This window comes from Dermacentor andersoni, chromosome 6 (assembly GCF_023375885.2).
Source record: "Dermacentor andersoni chromosome 6, qqDerAnde1_hic_scaffold, whole genome shotgun sequence".
Taxonomy (NCBI): Eukaryota; Metazoa; Arthropoda; class Arachnida; order Ixodida; family Ixodidae; genus Dermacentor; species Dermacentor andersoni.
In genome coordinates, this window is record NC_092819.1 from 12,669,483 (window position 1) to 12,687,143 (window position 17,661).

A 17,661-nucleotide genomic window follows, 5' to 3' on the forward strand; every position below is an offset into this window, starting at 1 on the left:
GTGACCTTTGGAAGCGGAATTTTAATTTAAGGCCAGAATTTTTTAGAGGAGCTTTCAAATATAGGTAAGTTCGAAAAAAATGGAAACACGAACTTTACCAGTTCTTAGCCCTGCACTAAAAACAGATATCGCAGTTCTGTAAACTGCATCCACTAGAGCATCCACAGCGGACAAATCTGATTTATCAACTTGCATCTTACGTGAATTTGTTACATTGTTTGCAAGGCTTTTGCAAAAGTTTTACTCACATATTAGTGGTCAATTTGAGGGTCATTTTTTCATTGCTGAGTTAGAGTTGTAAACTTCACATTTTCGCTTTCTGGAAATTCGCTATTTTCAATAATTTTTACAATACGTATGGCAGCCTAGATAAAAAATTGGCTACCAACTGTCACTAGATTTTATCTTTTCTTTTAAATGCAACAAACCTCATCAAATTTGGTGCAGTGGTTGCCGAGAAAAACGATTTCTTCTTTCCCGTGTCTTTAGATAGGAACATCCGATAGCTATATGCCGCGCGCCCATGTGCTTTATTTAAACGTTGCGCAGCCTGACTATCCAACTTGAGTTCGGTTGGACACGCCTTTCAACTTTTCTTTCGACCATCATTAGAAGCAAGATCAATGATCATTGTCATTTTGTCCATAATTACAGACTCAGCCATTTTCACACTCCACCAAATGTTACGAAAAGGAAGCCCGATGCACAAACGTATATACAACCATTTAAATGTGAAAGATTAGTGGTAAACGCGCAGGCTGGCACACAGGTCACAGCTCCAGGAGCGAGTCTACCACTTCCTCTTCGTCTCTCTCTCTTGCGCACGGTCCTGTCCAAATGCACCATAACAATATTGCGACTACAGATGTGGTCGACAATGTCCTCTCCAAATGTCGATGAAAATGCACCGGGCGAAATGCTGAAGCTAGCGCGATGCAATTTTAGGGGACACTGTGCATGGAAAAAGTAAAGTATACACAAATTTAAGGTGTACGGGGTAACAATGGTCATTGCGGGGAATTGCCGCAGCTGTGTTCATTGCGCTTTCGAGTTCTCAACATTGACTCGTTGCGAACCTATTGGGTGTGTTGGTATGAAAACTGTTAGGAATAAATTGTGGCTTGGGAGAAACGTAAAGGCTATTTTTTAAAGTTGTGGATGCTCTGGGTGTACCGTATAAAATTTACGCGTATTCTGGTTCCTCTTGATGCTATCAAGGGGGATTGAAAGGCTTGCCATTTGCGAACTACTTCAAGTATCTCGACAAAACACCGTATGGATGAAGGGTTATGTGAGGAACCTGCTAGAGAAATTAAAAAGTTGTGGGGGCCTCAGAGGCACCGCAAGAAATTTCTAAGTCGGCCCTTCTGTCTATTTTGCTCCGCTTATCTGCCCGTCGTGGTGGTTAAGCAACTATGGAATTGCTCTTCTCGACACAAGACCGCGGGCTCAATTACTGGCTGCGGCTACTGCATTTCTATGAAAGCATAATCCAGAGATGTCTGCATGCTGAACAGCATTAAGTGATCAGATTTTATCTAGAGCCATCCACTTCGGCCTCTTTCATAGTCCAGGTATAGCACAAGAAACTGAAACCCTTTTGTATGCACTAAGTGCCGATCGAACGTGAATAGCACATTCTAAAAAAAGTTTACACCCTTTGAGGCTTATCTTGTCCCCAAAAAATAATCGTCATCTGCCTTGCTTGCGTTTCTTCTCTTGAAAACTCGGCGCTCGCTACGTTCCTGTCGAGAGTGCTATGTCAAGCTGATAACGCGTAAGCCGTTCGTGACCATAGGACGTACCGGGCTCGCAGCGTTAAATAAAGGAAATGCGGGCAAGACAGATGACGATTATATTTTGGGGACGAAATACAACCCAAAGGGTGTAAACTTATTATAGAGTGTAGTACAGTCCGTTTTATTTCGCAGGCGGACTCCAGAGGCATACCAGCATGGAAATATGGCTTCTTTTTCTCAACCATGAAACTTATGATGCTTCCAGGAGCTGTGATAGCCGAAAAGTTGGTGAGCGAGGCTGTTCATTCACTCATTCATTCATTCATTCATTCATTCATTCATCATTCACCTATTCGAGAAACACCAATGTACCTGCATTATTGCTACATATTTTCTGGTCGCAAAGCAAAACCAAGAGACGGACACGTCTGAAAGTGGCATCACAAATTAATCCATATCATGAATCAATAGACCCAAATACGCACAAAAGAAGCCAACGCCAAAAAATGGTTGATGTTGCACACGGTTCAATTGAGCGTTGACGGTGGCCTCTTTTTGTCTTTATCCTCGCAAAAGAAAACGAAAAAACATGCTGGTTACGGAGTAGATCTAGTCAGAACATGGAATGAAACGCTGTTTAAATCGTCAGCTAGTCCAGCATTGCGTGTGCGGATTACGTCGTTTAGGCTAGAGTTAAAGATCAACGTAGATTCTTATTGACGTAACAACTCAACAACTTCAGTTTTATTTTATTTTTTTCAGGGTTCTATCGTCAAGCGGTCGTTATTGCACTGCGCTACCGAAACGATGGCCGTGTGATTAACAAATGCCTGACACCCCCATAAATTAATAACTTGGTGTTCTACAAATGACATCATACTTCAAAAGATTGAATGCCTAAAAACATGAACCAAGCTTTAGAAATGTCAATGCAATACATGCAATAAGCTGACAGTGTTCACCTCAGTTAGCCTGTGCACCAGGGGTTGCTTTGTTAATTCTATTCGCATAGTTAAGTACTCGAAAATTAACAGCCTACCTAAGTATGTGTCTCCTTCCGTTAAGTATGTATCTTAGGCTGCAGTTAAGTGTCTCGAGTATTTCTAAGCTGTGTACAGTTTGAATAAACTGTACAAAACTGTGTACACTTTTGAATAAACTGTACACATGGTCATTTGACAACGGTTTAACTATTAATTCGCAAAAAACTAAGGCGGTGTTATTTCCCGCTATAAACACGCAAATTACTCTAGAGGAAGATTTGCGAATGATCAATTCTAAAATTGAACTTGTAAATTCGGTTAAATCGCTAGGTGTATTTTTTTTTATCATACTATGACCTGGCATAGCCATATAGATTTTCTTGCTAGTAAGCTTTCACAAATCACTAGAATTTTTTTATTTCTTGAACTATCTTCCTGGACTATCTTCAGGCCAACCACTGTAGATGCGAACGCTGCAATCTTTTTTATGATTGGTTGGATTGGTTTGACGATTGACGTGGCTGCCGGCACTTCTTGCTGGCGCGAGAAGTCCCGGCAGCCACGCGCTCCTAGCATTGCGTTTCAATCGCTGGGCACTGTTCGTTGGCCGCAAACCGCCAGCATAATATTTGTCTCTTTCGCGGCAGGGTGGAATCAATCGTCGATAAATTCAATGCCGATCTGGCTCGATGGCCGAAAATGCACCGTGTGACAACCGTATGATTCTCGCATAAAATAGCATTCTCACAGGGGAAAAGGGGTCACTGCAACCCTTTTCCCCCTGCTGAGCTCTTCTTTTCCTCTCCCGCTAGGTCACGTGGCCCCTTATTAGGGAAGTCCGACAACGATGGCACAAAACAACATCGCTGTAAAAGTAGAGTTCGCGGAAACGGGGCGGCGACGTTGCCTGTCACTGTTGCGACGATACAAGGTGTGCTTCGTCATCCTGAAGAACCAGGACAATAGCTCCGGACAAAGGACAGAAAGTTAATAAGCATTTCTCTTCTCTCTCTTCCTCTTCCTCTCAAGAAAATAACTCGAGCAGGGAATTCCTGTTGAAGACCTGATCATGCAGAAGCGCAATATCGGAAACGCCGCGTCTTTCGAATTCGGAGTCGTTGCTGCAGTGTGATAAGCGGCGTACAATTTTGATTATTCATAGCCAAGACTGTGGCCGTAACTGTTTACATTCTATAAAGGTAAGATGTAGGAAACTCTATCGTTGTATGTGAGTGGCTGATGGCGGCGGATAAGAGGTATGCCACAAATGTCAAGCCAGAAATAATATTTACTGGACTTTGGTGATGGCTGTCGAGTTACCTTAAGATTTGCACTGCCGCGAGACGATGTTTAAGCTGCGACGATTTAAAGTGTATACGTTGATCGCTTCCTCTGTCGCAAAAATATCGTGGACGTAAGCATGGTACATTTCCAACGTTCTCGCGGTCCAGGACGACCACTCGTTGCAACAGAGGTGCCATATTTGCAATAATGAAGATCACTGGCGGTAAAATGGTACTTGATAAGTTAAGTTTGTTTTATAGCAGCGCTATCAGTGATTGCTTCCACTCGCTATATGCCTCCGCGTGATGCGTGCCCCCACCCCCCTGCCTACTACCTTTCTTTTTTATCTTTCTGCAAATGCTTCCATTGTTTAGGCACTCAATGTACTACAGATAATAGAGTCAGTTATCAATGCTTACGTACAGACCGCTTTCTCTCACACTTGGATAAAAACACGCTTTGGTCGTTCTTGCTTGCTTGTCTTTCGCTTACTTGCGTTTCATTGATTCTGCTTGCGTGTTTAGATATTATTTTAGATAGATAGAGATAAATAGAGAGATAGATAGAAGCTAGAGAGATAGTGCATGGAATGATTAATGAAAAACAATGCCTTACATATCCCATGCACATCACCAGCTCAACTGTGTGCGTGTACTTTGAATGAAATGAATGGTAGTTCACAGTGGTTAATTCTCGTGGTGGATGCGAACTTGCTTTTGACGGGTGTTTAGATAACAGAGAAGCGCTACACAGCAAGAAGAAAAGGAACATTAATGGAATTTCAGAACGCGAAAACTACAGTGATTCACAGGGGTACCGAAGAATGCAAACAGAAAAGGAGAACGGCGTCATTGAAAAAGAAAAAATCTGCAGGAACCATCGACGATAATTTTCAATCTAAGCGAATGGCTCGAACGAACGAGCGAGCGAGCGTCTAGTCCCCCTCCCCCCCTTCTTGCATCTTATCCCTGCAACTCGGTTGCCAGAGAGCACGCGCCCTTTCACTCGGCGCCTTCCCTCCCCTCCCCGGCGTTCCTTCATGGCAGCCGTGTTTAGGTGTCCTCTGCTGAGAGACAGTTACTGCGCTGCACTTTACCCCATTTACACCTCCCCCCTTCAAGAACCTCCTTTAAAGCGACCGCATCCACGTCTTGCTCTCCTTGATGTGTCGGCGTCAATGCTGTCCGCGTTCGAAGGGACGCTCGCCTGCCTTTTGTACGCCGCATTGTCCACGATGTGCTGGCCACCGCTCGGCGGCAAGCGAGACGTGCGACGAACGAGCGAACTACAGCCTCCCTTCGTCGTGATGATGATGATGATCCCCGCGCGGGCGACATCTTCAAAGCGATCTGCGATGTTTGCATAGTGCGCGTAGTGCCGATACCTTCGTATGCACTGTGCTTTTGACTTTTCGTACGCGTTGAAGCGACAGATGCACGGAGGTCAATCGGCTCGCGACTGCTGCAGCGATTCCTAACTCCAGCGTTTTCACAGACAGTTTCCGCTGTCATCAAGCGATGTGTGTTCATGTTTACCTGTGCGCGCGTGACACCGTGCTGCTTAATTTGGTTAAAACTCGTTGACGGGCTCGTTGGTTAGAGCCCATGTTAGAATGTGTAAGCGCGACTGAACAAGGACGTAGAAAGAAGCAGACGCACAAAGACAGCGCTGTCTCCGTGTGTCTGTTTCTTTCTGCGTCCTCGTTGAGTCACGCTTACGCATTCTATCATTGTTAATCTAGTTGGTAAGCGAATGGTTACAAGTTTATACGGCTGATAAAACTACAATCTTTACTTCGTACAGCTATCCCCTAATTTGCTATCGCAATCGGTGCTTCGCCTTTCCGGCGGAGCTGCAATTTTTCTTTTTTTTTTTTTTTGGACACAGATCTCAGATGTCTCCGCCAAGGCAGGCTACCTAGGTGGACAAGTAACCACAGCGTTATTCTCTGTCATGTGCGGGTAAGACAACCAATTATTTTTCCTTACTTTTATCTAATATTTCTTACCGCTATCATAAAGACGGAAGGGAGAAGGCAATACACCCATGATAAGGGTGCCTTCAGTAAAACTCGCGTGTTGCGTCGTTGCTGGGGAGTGGGATAAATAATTGAAAGGTCCCACTTTAAGGAATTATGTGCTACTATGCAGTCGGCTGAATATCAGCTGGTCTTTCCCCACAACACGCAGCAGTAACTTGTGAGAGTGGTGACAAGATGAGCGGGTTTTGTTGTATGGTAATAATAAAATTCATGCATAAGCTGCAATTTGTTGCTTTTCGGGTGTACGAGTGGTGATTAAGCTTCTGTGACTGGTGATGTACCAATTGCCGGGCGATCGAGAGGTCCGGGGTGACGTCCAAGAGATGAGAAAAGGGTTTATTTACAAATTTACATGATGAGAGTTTACATGTACTAGCACGAGTTCGATTACTACAAACGAGCATGGACAGGAGCACCCGTATGAGTCACAGCACACTCCCACAGCACTCAAGATCCATTTTATGTGCACTTCTTTTTCCCCTTTCTCCCGTCGGGGAAATTCACTGTTCCTCTTCTCGGCCAACCACAATCGATGAACCGTTCGCAAAATCCCGCCCATGACGTCGCAATGTCCCGCCGGGCTCCGCCTCCAATGTTGCACGCTCGCCCCCGCATACAAGACAACGACGTGGCAAGCTGGCAGCTTGGATGTTCAAGTAGTTCCCAAGGAAGTCCTCGATGTTGGCTCCTTTAATCTAGTAGGCCATTCGTGACGGTCCGCTTGTCAGGGTCGGGCTCTGGTAGAGTGGATTTCACTGTAGTTGTTGCTTCCACGAAGGACGGCGGCTGTGGTTGCCTCGACGTGAGTGCCTTTGTTTGCTTGTCATCGTCCATGATGGGTCTCGTCCAGGCGGGCGCTCGCCTCACCCGTCAGCTTTGGTTACGCTGCTTTAGTAGCCAGCTCCCTAGTCATGAGAAAACGACGATATAGAGTGAAAAGCCTTTCATAACTGCACGCTTGCTGGTGAAGCATTAATCGTCGAGAAGGGATGCCGGGTAAGCAATGCTAAACGCCAATCGTAATCGATCGCAGTAACTAAGACCGTTATACGCTAAGACTGAAAGGTGGACGAGCTACAACGCATTTTGGTATATGAAAGCGCAATCGCTATTAACATATTACCATAATATCTGGTATTTTACAACACTGAGTGACATCTTCGTAACGTACGAGACGAAAGAGGGTTAACCGAGGGGCCCGATTTTTAATAATCATATCATGAGAAGCCAACAAAAAAACAAAGACAAAGAGCATCGCACGCGTAATGCGAAGACGTGGAATCGTTCCCCACCTGCGGCAAGTTTTTTCATCCACTTTCATTGTCATTAATTTATCATTTCTTTAATTCAATCAGTAAGTACAAGTAATTTTCCTTATGTTGTCCTTGGTGTCTTTGTTTGTTGACTTCTTATGATGTCTTTGTAATGTGTAATACAAAATAATACCTCTACGATGGTATGCGTGAAGTCTCCAGTAATACCCATCGCTTGCGAGTAAGAGTGCCTGCCGGGTGTTGCGTTATGTCAGTAGATGTGCTCAATCTCTGTTCGCTGTTCTCAAAGCACCAACGAACTGCTTGTTGTGGCACGAGAATTTTCAGGGAGCTTGCTTTATCTCTCTCCCTTTGAAGTACTACCCTAAAGTTTAAGTGAGTTCATGTGTGCTCCATTTTCGCAAGCGACGCTGAATTATCAAGCACTGCGTGGTTACAGGAAAGTTTCCACGCAGCTTTCTCTACTGGGTAAAGGGTGGCAACCTACTGTTCGGCGTCTCCCTGCTGATGGCAGCTTTCGGCGGCTGTTGTAACACAGTCTACAGCGTTTGCTTGTACACTCTACTTACCTCAAGATTTCAAGACGACGGCGGTATGCTCATAGTGAGTATTCTTTTCTTTCCTAGCCGGTGAAAGATAGGTTGAAATTCCGTCACATTATCTATTGGCCTACACCAGTCAATCACGATAGATAAGCGCGTTGTTCGAATCAACTTTCATTTCTAAAAGAGAGGCATGGTAGGGAGGTTTAACTGTATAGTATATTTTGCTGCCCTATACTGTGGCAAAAGGAACTGGAAAGCGATCGAAAGAAGGAAGCCACTGGCAATGGGAAATCACATATACCCGGCAAGCCAAATAAGCACAATAATAATTTCAGTACTTCGTGAGCTTATGAGCGACAAGGTCATTGTTGAAATATGACCTCAGATAGTGGTAGTGGTCTAAATGTCTTAAGAAAGCGAAAAACGATAGTCTCCCTACATTATTCAGGGACAGTTTTATAACAGATGGCGCGCGATCTCCTTTCAACTGCTAGCGTTCCGGGTAGCAATGTAAGTCATTCAGATCAAATAATAGTGGGCATCTATAGTATACTCATCGCTCGTGCGCACGGACACGAATACTGCTCCTGCTGTTGCCTGACACTGTTGTAGAGCTAGAACTTCTGTGACACTAACATTGTTGGTTCACAACAATGTTTTTCTTGACAAATAGATTCAATTACGAATTCAAGTGACAACGTTTGACACTTCAGCGAAATTACTATTTCATTTAGAAGATGGTTGCACAATCATTATTGATGAACATCCACGATTTTATTGTTTTCTTTCTTGTGTGTGAGGTGCGGGAGGAGATGGAAAGAAGAGAAGCGGGGAATATACGAAAGCGTGCGATCTCTGATGCTTAGGCAGTGGCGGCAGCAAAATTTGGACGGCGCCTCCATCCTTTGAAGATTACCGGCGATACTAGTGCGATTAGCATTCGATGATGTATGTGTAATTAGTGATGATATGTTCTATATGTAATGATAAATATTATTATGATTATTTTATTGCCATGCCATAACCCCCAGCCATCCATGAATCGCGAAACTTTATGAGCACATCAGCAGACACACGAAGGGGCACACCCGCTGCCAACCACAATGCCGAATGATACCCCGTTATAGCATATATTTATGTAATCACTGCGCCCCTGTTGAAACTTCGCCGCAACGCCCATTATCCATAGTGTCCCGTCCGCAACTTCGTTGCAGTGGCTCTCTATCGAGTAGTCGCGCTCGGCACTGTGGTGTCTGTTCTGGATGAGTCGCTATCGCTTAAATATAGTTAAGGCCGCGTACCCCACTGTGCCAATTTGCACGGTCATTTCCAACCTTTCGCTATCTCTCTCCATTCTGAGGGATTGGCCAAGAATGGGCGCTTACAAATGTCGCATACGCCGTGCCGAAGTTGTCTTTCCGGGCACATACCGAGTGACCCAAGGCGTCTACTGGGCCACGCCGCAGCCAGCAGCAAGTGGTCTATTCGGGCACACACCTGGTGACCCAAGCTAGGTATGCTGGGTCGCTTGGTATGTGAAAGAGGTTATAGATACATACCGCAAACTGAGTGAACGTTCCAAAGAATGATAGTCGGATTAATTGCAGAATTTACTGGTAGCCGCCTGTCTAAGCACAATTCGGCAAACTGCACGCTCTTATACCAATTTCTTTTTTATTTTATTCGCATGAAAGCAAAGATGGCAACGAGACGCGACACATGGCACTCTTCATCGTATAAATGTGGCAGAATGAAGTAACACCGTGGATAGCAAAGTTCAGCTGCACTGAAGTGTTAGGATCACGTTTAATTTTATTATCTTTTCTCGTGCATCGCTCTTCAAGTATGCATTCCGTGATCGAACATAGTATCGGTCAAGTCGTTGTGAGCACCTAAAGGGTCGAAGCTAGTGGGCGGCCTCAAATAATCCGCGATAGTGAGATCAGAAGCCTTTTTTAGCTCGTTATAATTTCAGGGCCTGATGGAATGCCTCTGGGGAGCGGGCACATTGGTTGGATCGTCCGTCGGCGGGGCTCTTATAGACGTAAGTATTACCACAGAGACACCTAAGCATTGATCAAAGGCTGAGCAATGAGCAGCTCAAGGTATGGCGAGGAAAAGTCGGGAGCTTAACCACCTGCAAGCAAGATGTTAAGCGGGATTGTTACTTAACTATTGCAAATTTTGTGTATCTTGAAAAGGAGTAGCAGTATTATCGCACAAGAATCAGCCTAAGAATTCTTCAAAAAGAAGTAACGATGAACAATGCGTCCGCTTACTCTTTCTAACACTCGCATAGTGAATATAAACTTTCGAGCTGCCTTTTTTGTACATACTGTCACGATACTGAAAGTGATGTGTGCATGTCCTGTTATAAATGTACCTACTGTTTAAATAAATATGCAGTGAAGGTGTTAAGATACAAACTATTCAAAGTGCTATCTCTCCGAGCGCTGAGCTTTCAGAATTCTAGGGAATCCGAAAGTGACTTTCTGCTAACACTATGCCGGGTTATCCCATTCCACCTTTTGCCGAAAGTTGCTGAGCTCAGACAGGGGGTTTCTTTGAAAGGATAATAGGTTTGCGGTCTTGTGCGTTCGCTTGTCATGAAAACACACTCGGTAAAAATTACCTTTACCTACCGAGCTAAGAACAGTCGATGAATGGAACTGCTCACTCTTCCCTCTTATTCTTGTTCTTTTTGTTAATCCTGACAGCTTTGGGCGTTTCCTCTCCCTTTCTTCGTCATCGGAGGTGTTCTACTTCTGTCATTGCCATTCATGGCACTTATAAATCCCAGGAGCTCCAAACATGGTAAAAAAAATTCATGAAACTCGCAATCGTGTTTCCTCGTAGGCTGATTATCGTATTTTACACTTGCTATAGAGTAGCTAAGTTTAGGACATGATAATTATGGTGACATGTCCTCGCTAAATCTGACGTTCTTATGTTGTAGCTATATATAGAAAGCCAGCTTTGATTAGTGGTCATCGCTGTCCTGCTTCAGTGTAGTTGACGTGGCATCTACTACATGTTCTGCATGCGATACTGGGCGCGACCCCCGAAGTGAGCTATCCATGCCATGACCTGTTAGTTGAACAATAGAAGAGATTGGTCTAGGTGGCACTCTATGTGCGCGCATTTGAAGATTAAGATTCGCCAGAATGGTAAAAATAATGAGCTTTGTGGCATGGCGCTACCATCTTATTTCAAACGCAGAAGTCTCACCATACCATCACCAACATCGCTTGCTCAGCACGCTAGTTCTTTGGGCGGAGTAAAGGTGCCTCGAGAAACGCAGACAATATTCCAAACGACGAATTACATGAGGCTTTACACTTTTCTGAAAGACACGCTACATGTCGTTACGTTGTTGGTTCAGTCCAGTGTACCGAGCACCTCCACAAATATATGTTACGGAGATGAATATTTACAAAATGTATCTACAGATACAACGCGTGCCACTGCGAGATTGCATTCAGGGCTGCTATGAGTATAGGCGCAATGAAGACATCGACGTCACTTCATCGTCTTCTGTGTCCAGCGTCTGGTTACCTCGACACTCGGCACAACCCACTACAGAAGAGCGATTTCGGCATTGTTCATACGCTTGTGCTAATAGCAGCCCTGACTGCAATCTCAGAATGGTACGCGGTTTATCTGCAAATACATTTTGTAAATATTCGTTCCAGTAGCATTTGTTGGAGATGCTCGGTAGATTCTGGCACAACTCACTACGTAACAATATAATACGTGTATTCAAAAACACAGGCACGAAAACCCCTCTTTTTTTCGTCAGACGCTTTCGAAATAACGTAGTGCTTGAACGTTTTCGTCTTTTATGGAAGTTTCACTGTGGTGAAAGTTGTTCTCTCTTGATCTGCAGACAGCCCAACAAATGATAGGGTGCTTCAACAACAAGGTGCGGAGAAGAAATACTGGCACCTCATTTTCGATTTTATATTTATAGTTAACCTTTTTACCGTCACAATAAGTTGGGCTATGACCAGCTTCAACGAACCAACATTGGAACCACATCTACGTCAGGTAAGCCCAGCACATATGGTCACATAATGATGCCATTAAAAATAGATTCAAGTCACAAATTTTAGAAACTTTACAGCACTGTGCCACCCTGTAACTTTATTTTTTCGCCTGGGTCGCCACGGGACATAATGTAGCAGTTAAATTACATGGAAAGATGGATACCAGTTTCATGCAGGTACTCCAAGAGCCTTTTATGAGGTATATTGTCTTTGAGTCATCGTTCATAGTCTTCAGACTGGTTGCATCTTAACTTCACATCCCTAAGCACATTTTCGTAGGCTGTCTTTGTCCCAAGGCACGTCCAACGTAGATGGCGAGCATCCGTTGCAGACGCAGGAGCGGAACACTTCGTGCACTGAACATTGTTTCCATATCATTGACCCGACGTAAAAGTGATGGATGGCGAAAGGACCGTCCCGGCCTACGGGGAGAGGCCTCCTCCAGCCGACAAAGGAGGAAGGGAGCAGACACACGGCGGTAGGCGAGGGCACGCGTATCCTGGATATAGTTTACGATAATGAGGACCCTGTAAATGCGACACCTTCTTTCACCATTTTGTATATTCTTTCACATGTGCGCCTGTGGACGCATTCACGTGCTGTGCACTCGCGTTCAGAAAACCAGGAAAAGGTAATGATGTTAATGCAAATCATTCTTTCAAATCTAGTCCGTTTTTCCTGCCATCGGTCTGACCGTATTCGCGAAGCAGCTAGTGTTATCAAACGCCTATATGGAGCCCGAAGGGGTGGCGAAACAGTCTGCAATCACTTATCGCTTGACGCGTTCGCTCTTGGCTTCCCGCAGGAGTGCGCCGGGTTTCGCTCGCCAGTGGCGATAGTCTACGTTGGTATTAGCCCTACGGATGCCTAGCAGTGTAAGTGACGATTGACGCTAGGCTCCCTAACCCAACGCCTCTAAGCACGTGTGAGTGACGTCAGGACACTCTATAAAAGAGAGGCTCGCTCCTTCTCGCTTCAGTGCGCCCTGGGAGCTGCGTGAAGTCTCCACGTCACCCCAAGGACTGTTTCCCGCCAAACTTCCTCGCCCTAAGAGGCATCGCACCTGAGGCCAGTTCGAGGAACGTAATCGTAACCACGCCGAGGCTGCTCGCCGCCGTTATGCGGCTCAGACGCTTAAAGCTCGCGCTGGCCTGCTGGAACGAAAACGAATCGCCGAACGTGAAAGCTACAAATCAGTGAAACCTCTGAACCAATAGACATCGAATAACTGAATGCCAGTCTAATATATATATATATATATATATATATATATATATATATATATATATATATATATATATATATATATATATATATAAATCGTAATGCAACATATTGTACATAATCATCTTTATTCCTTCTCTGTAGTAAAATATCCCATCTTCGAGAAGGACTGCGTGATTCCCGTTGCATATACCACTAGTTGGCACACACGTTACAACTGCGGTTGCCGTTTCTCCCCAGAAAATTTACACGATTTGTGAGAACCTTTCGAACCAAACAACAATGCTTCACATCACGTCGCACTCAACTAGGGTCGTGGCTGCAGGAACTTTTATTTCCTAAGACGCAAATGTCAAAATATTGGCGCGAAATTATTCGTGGGATGTGTATAATTTCTAAGCCGGAGCCTCCGGTAGTAAAAACCTATCGGTTGAGTGGTGTACCCAAATATAAGAAATCGTAGATGTGTTGAATGTCATGCCCATTATTTATTAATAGGTCCACGTGCTTTGGAGATACCTATGAACCGGCATTACATGTGCAGGTTTTATGTCGTGATTTATTGTTTTATCACACAGAAAGAAGTCGCCCTCCCTGGCACCACTTAGTCGGTTAGAAATATGCCATACTACGTGGCGTGACATAAGAAAGAACTCGTACACATCTTGGCGCGAAAGTGACCACGAACTATTGGGAAGGACTATATTCACAGATGCGCGTCGTCCTTGAAGGTCCACCTCAAAGCCACTGTTGACAGTGCAGTACTTTGACTGAAACGGTCACGGCGCTTAAGTTCTCCAATATGGTGGCTCATTACTATATTTTACAGTTTGCTTGGAATCAGTGCAGCGAAAAATCGCTTCTGAAGCAACCCGTCATCGCACGAACCGCCTATACTTGCGCTTTCTGAAGTGCAATCGAGCAGCGTTAATTCCGGTCACATGAGTACAACGTACGTGTTGAGCATGATATGGTCGACTGCAGCCGCCCCCAATCAGACGCAATCGAGGAGACAGCGGTCGAGAAGCACCTTCCAGTCCAGGCGTTTGAGAAAACGTGTGCAGCGAGGAAAAAAAAGAGTTGTAAGGGTACCTTGCAGTGAAGCGAGATGCTGGAAACTTGCACTCGCCAGGTGGCGCTGCGAGTGTTTCACTATCTTATTGTATTTGCTATACACCGGAGTCAGAGAAGCGCAGAGCAAAATTAGTTTCGATGAAAGACTCGGGAACATGGATCAGAATAAATGGGTGGCTAAAATACACAAGTATTTGTACCTGAAAAGCGTGGCCACAGAATGGACGAAGAGGCCAAGAAAGTTCGCAGCCAAGTACGGAATAACTGGCAATGTAAATAGACAACCAGGAGTCATTAAAAAGAAAATGAGAGAAACAGAGACAGTCAATTGGATGTAAAGAATGGAAACAAAGAATACCATGGACATTTACAAGAATGAGAAGAAGGAAATTAAAAGGGATGATCTATACGATAACACAAAGGGCAGTGCCTTGCTACTTGAGACCCGACCTGTTTGCCTAAGAACAAAAACATACTGGAGCAAATGTTCGCAACAAGATAAGGCATGCGCCTGCGGCAGTAAACATCTGTAGACCACTCGGCACATCCTAATGGAATGCGAAGGGATTCGCCCAGCGAGGACCGTAGCTAACGTGCACTTCCCACAAGCGCTTAATTTGAAATGGACGGAAGCATCAATCGGTCAGCAGTGAGATAAACAAGAGACGTTTAAAGTATTGGTGGGAAAAAACGTGGGGAAGAGATCGATACGACCGGGTCCGTTAGAGGCATAGGCAGCGGTACAAGGTAGATATAGAACTATTAATAAAGAAAAAAAAACATTAAGGATATGTATACAGAATCGCTATAATGAAAAGCGTGTATAGCATACCCGATTAACTCAAGCAGGCTAGGCGACTATTTGTCGCCGCCCACTTTCAAAGGGAATACCAATAAATCAACATCATTTCTTACCGGAGTTGCTGACGCCAACCACTTGAGTGGGTCACGTGCATTTGCATATATACTTGCATAAACGGACAGTATTGTACCAGGATACCGTCATGGCAAATTAATTGATTAAAATTTGGGGTTTTATGTGCCCTAAACCACGATTTGATTATGAGGCACGCTGTAGTGAGGGGCTCCAGAATAATTTAGACCATCCGGGGTTATTTAACGTGCACCTAAGTCTAAGCACACAGGTGTTTTCGCATTTCGTACCCCATCGAAATGCCGCCGCCGAGGCCGTCATTTGATCCCGCGACCTCGTGCTTAGCAGCCCAACACCATAGTCACTAAGCAACTACAGCGGGTCATGGCAAATGGCAAGCATGCCCTTAATTTTGCGTCCTCCGCCCGCCGGACAATGTGTTCTGGCACTGATATCACGGTGAGAAACTTCGTGCAGGTTTTCTGCACATGCGAACAAATTCTATAGTTACTATAAGTTTCTATTATGCGACTACAACGAAAGAATATTTGCGCTGTTGCGTCTGCAGTATCGTCACCTTAATAAACGTCGCACACAGACAAATAAACCGTAACGTAATGGTTTGAATGAACAGTCGACCATAAAATGTTGCGGACTGTGGGATCTGAGAAGAAGCTGATTACCTCCGCATCCCGCGACGTAGCCCAGTATTTGCCTTTCCAGCCTCTAGTAGCATATGCGAACAACATTGTGATGTACTGTTTTACTGGCTACTTTTACAGGCTGCTCGGAAATTTAACGTTTTTTTTTTTTAGATCCCATGGTCCTTAAACTTTTGTGATTTACTGTACGTACTTTTCCTTGTATCAGTGAATTTAAGTATACATAAATCATTAAACGTGTCTTTCTCAGGGGTCAAGCGCCAACAATAAAGATCGCCCTGCAGCAAAAAAAAAAATTATACAGGCGACATCACAGTAGGCTGCTGCTAATGTGCGAGGACGCGCAATGTTTGTTTAGCAAGAAGGATTAGTCTGATACACAGCCAGTGATGTAATATTTCAATAGTCATAGTTTTCGCTCACTAGCCTAAGGTGGAGAATAATCTTTCGCTTTGCAGTTTAAGATGTCAAGCACCGAAGTAGGAACTGTATTCACAGTCCAGTTCGTTGGATACTCCATTGGTTCTTTACTTGGAGGTCTCTTCGCCAAGTTCAAGGTGAGAAAAAAATACTGTCTGTAGACCTTATAATTCGGTTTTTTAGAAAATGCGTTTGCAAACAACATCACAATGTTGTTTGCATATACTAGTCCAGCAATAAATAAAAACATTCAGCACTGCTAATGTGATAGTGAAGGCTCCCACGAAACGAGGCTATTTCCACTGTCACAATAAGTAACGAGCATATTATGTACCACGACCTTATCAGATTGATTATTGCGGAGCAGACGAACCTTGCTCTCAAAAGAAGTCCACAGGGCCTTCGTTTCATGCCACTATGTGCGTTTTCAGGTCATTTCTGTCTCGCACAGAGTTGGATTTATTTGCTCGTATATAGTGTGAAACCGTAACAGTAATTGAGGCTCCCGCTGCGCGAAATGTTAAAGCAACGAAACAATTGGATTTAAAACTATGTCGTCACAATGTAAGCCTGGACAATCAATTATCTGGCATTCTGTTTATTCTCTGGCACGTCTATTAAGTTAGTATGCCAGGACCCTTACTGTTCACATAAAAGAAAATGTTCACGGCCATCTCAAACTATTGTCATAATGTAAGGGAATAACACTAGGTCGTTTTTCAAAGCCAAGTGTGCAGCTGTAGCAGAACATGTCCACTTGCTCCAGTATTGGTATACTTGAGTCCCGTTCCGGACTGGCAGTGTAAAAACTAACCGGCGCTTTGCAGGTTCCTGAACAGGTTTATCCTCGTAATCACTTATATCACTTATATACGGCCGCAAGTAGAATATGCATCAACAATGGGGTACTATGGCGAACTAGCACAAACAAATGAACTTGAGGCACTACAAAATAGCCGTGCCGTCCGTTTTATGTGATCGAATTATCACCGCACTGCAAGTGTTACACCATTAAAATGAGATATTGATCTTCCCCTACCTTCTAGTCATCGTTATAGCTCGTATTAGTCTTTTCCACAAAATTTACTCTCATAATTCATTCTCAGCATTTCATTCGCCCACCACCATATATCTCGCGTACGATTCACCACAAACAAAGCCCCTACCTTCTACTCGTCGTTAAATAGCTCGTATTATTCTTTTCCACGGCGACGCCAAAGACTTGAAAAATTATAGACCGATCAGCTTACTGTCCGTTGCCTACAAAGTATTTACTAAGGTAATTGCAAATAGAATCCGGAACACCTTAGACTTCCGTCAACCAAAGGACCAGGCAGGATTCCGTAAAGGCTACTCAACAATAGATCATATTCACACTATCAATCAGGTGATAGAGAAATGTGCGGAATATAACCAACCATTATATATAGCTTTCATTGATTACGAGAAAGCGTTTGATTCAGTCGAAACCTCAGCAGTCATGGAGGCATTGCGG

At 44.3% G+C, this 17,661-nt stretch overlaps 1 protein-coding gene across 5 annotated transcripts in view; it reads left to right on the forward strand.

Moving 5' to 3' along the window:
• LOC126521231 (MFS-type transporter SLC18B1-like) overlaps positions 1-17,661 on the forward strand; it is a 53,116-nt gene that overhangs the window by 19,616 nt on the left and 15,839 nt on the right. For 4 of the 5 annotated variants that reach the window (XM_072288633.1, XM_055065848.2, XM_050169876.3 and 1 more), the window contains 7 exons: positions 1,932-2,027; positions 5,894-5,967; positions 7,777-7,924; positions 9,842-9,910; positions 10,584-10,680; positions 11,753-11,913; positions 16,205-16,303. In XM_072288633.1, the coding sequence (XP_072144734.1) occupies positions 1,932-2,027; positions 5,894-5,967; positions 7,777-7,924; positions 9,842-9,910; positions 10,584-10,680; positions 11,753-11,913; positions 16,205-16,303 (744 nt within the window). The remainder of the gene's footprint in view (positions 1-1,931; positions 2,028-5,893; positions 5,968-7,776; positions 7,925-9,841; positions 9,911-10,583; positions 10,681-11,752; positions 11,914-16,204; positions 16,304-17,661) is intronic. The other variant, XM_055065849.2, reaches the window with a different exon arrangement.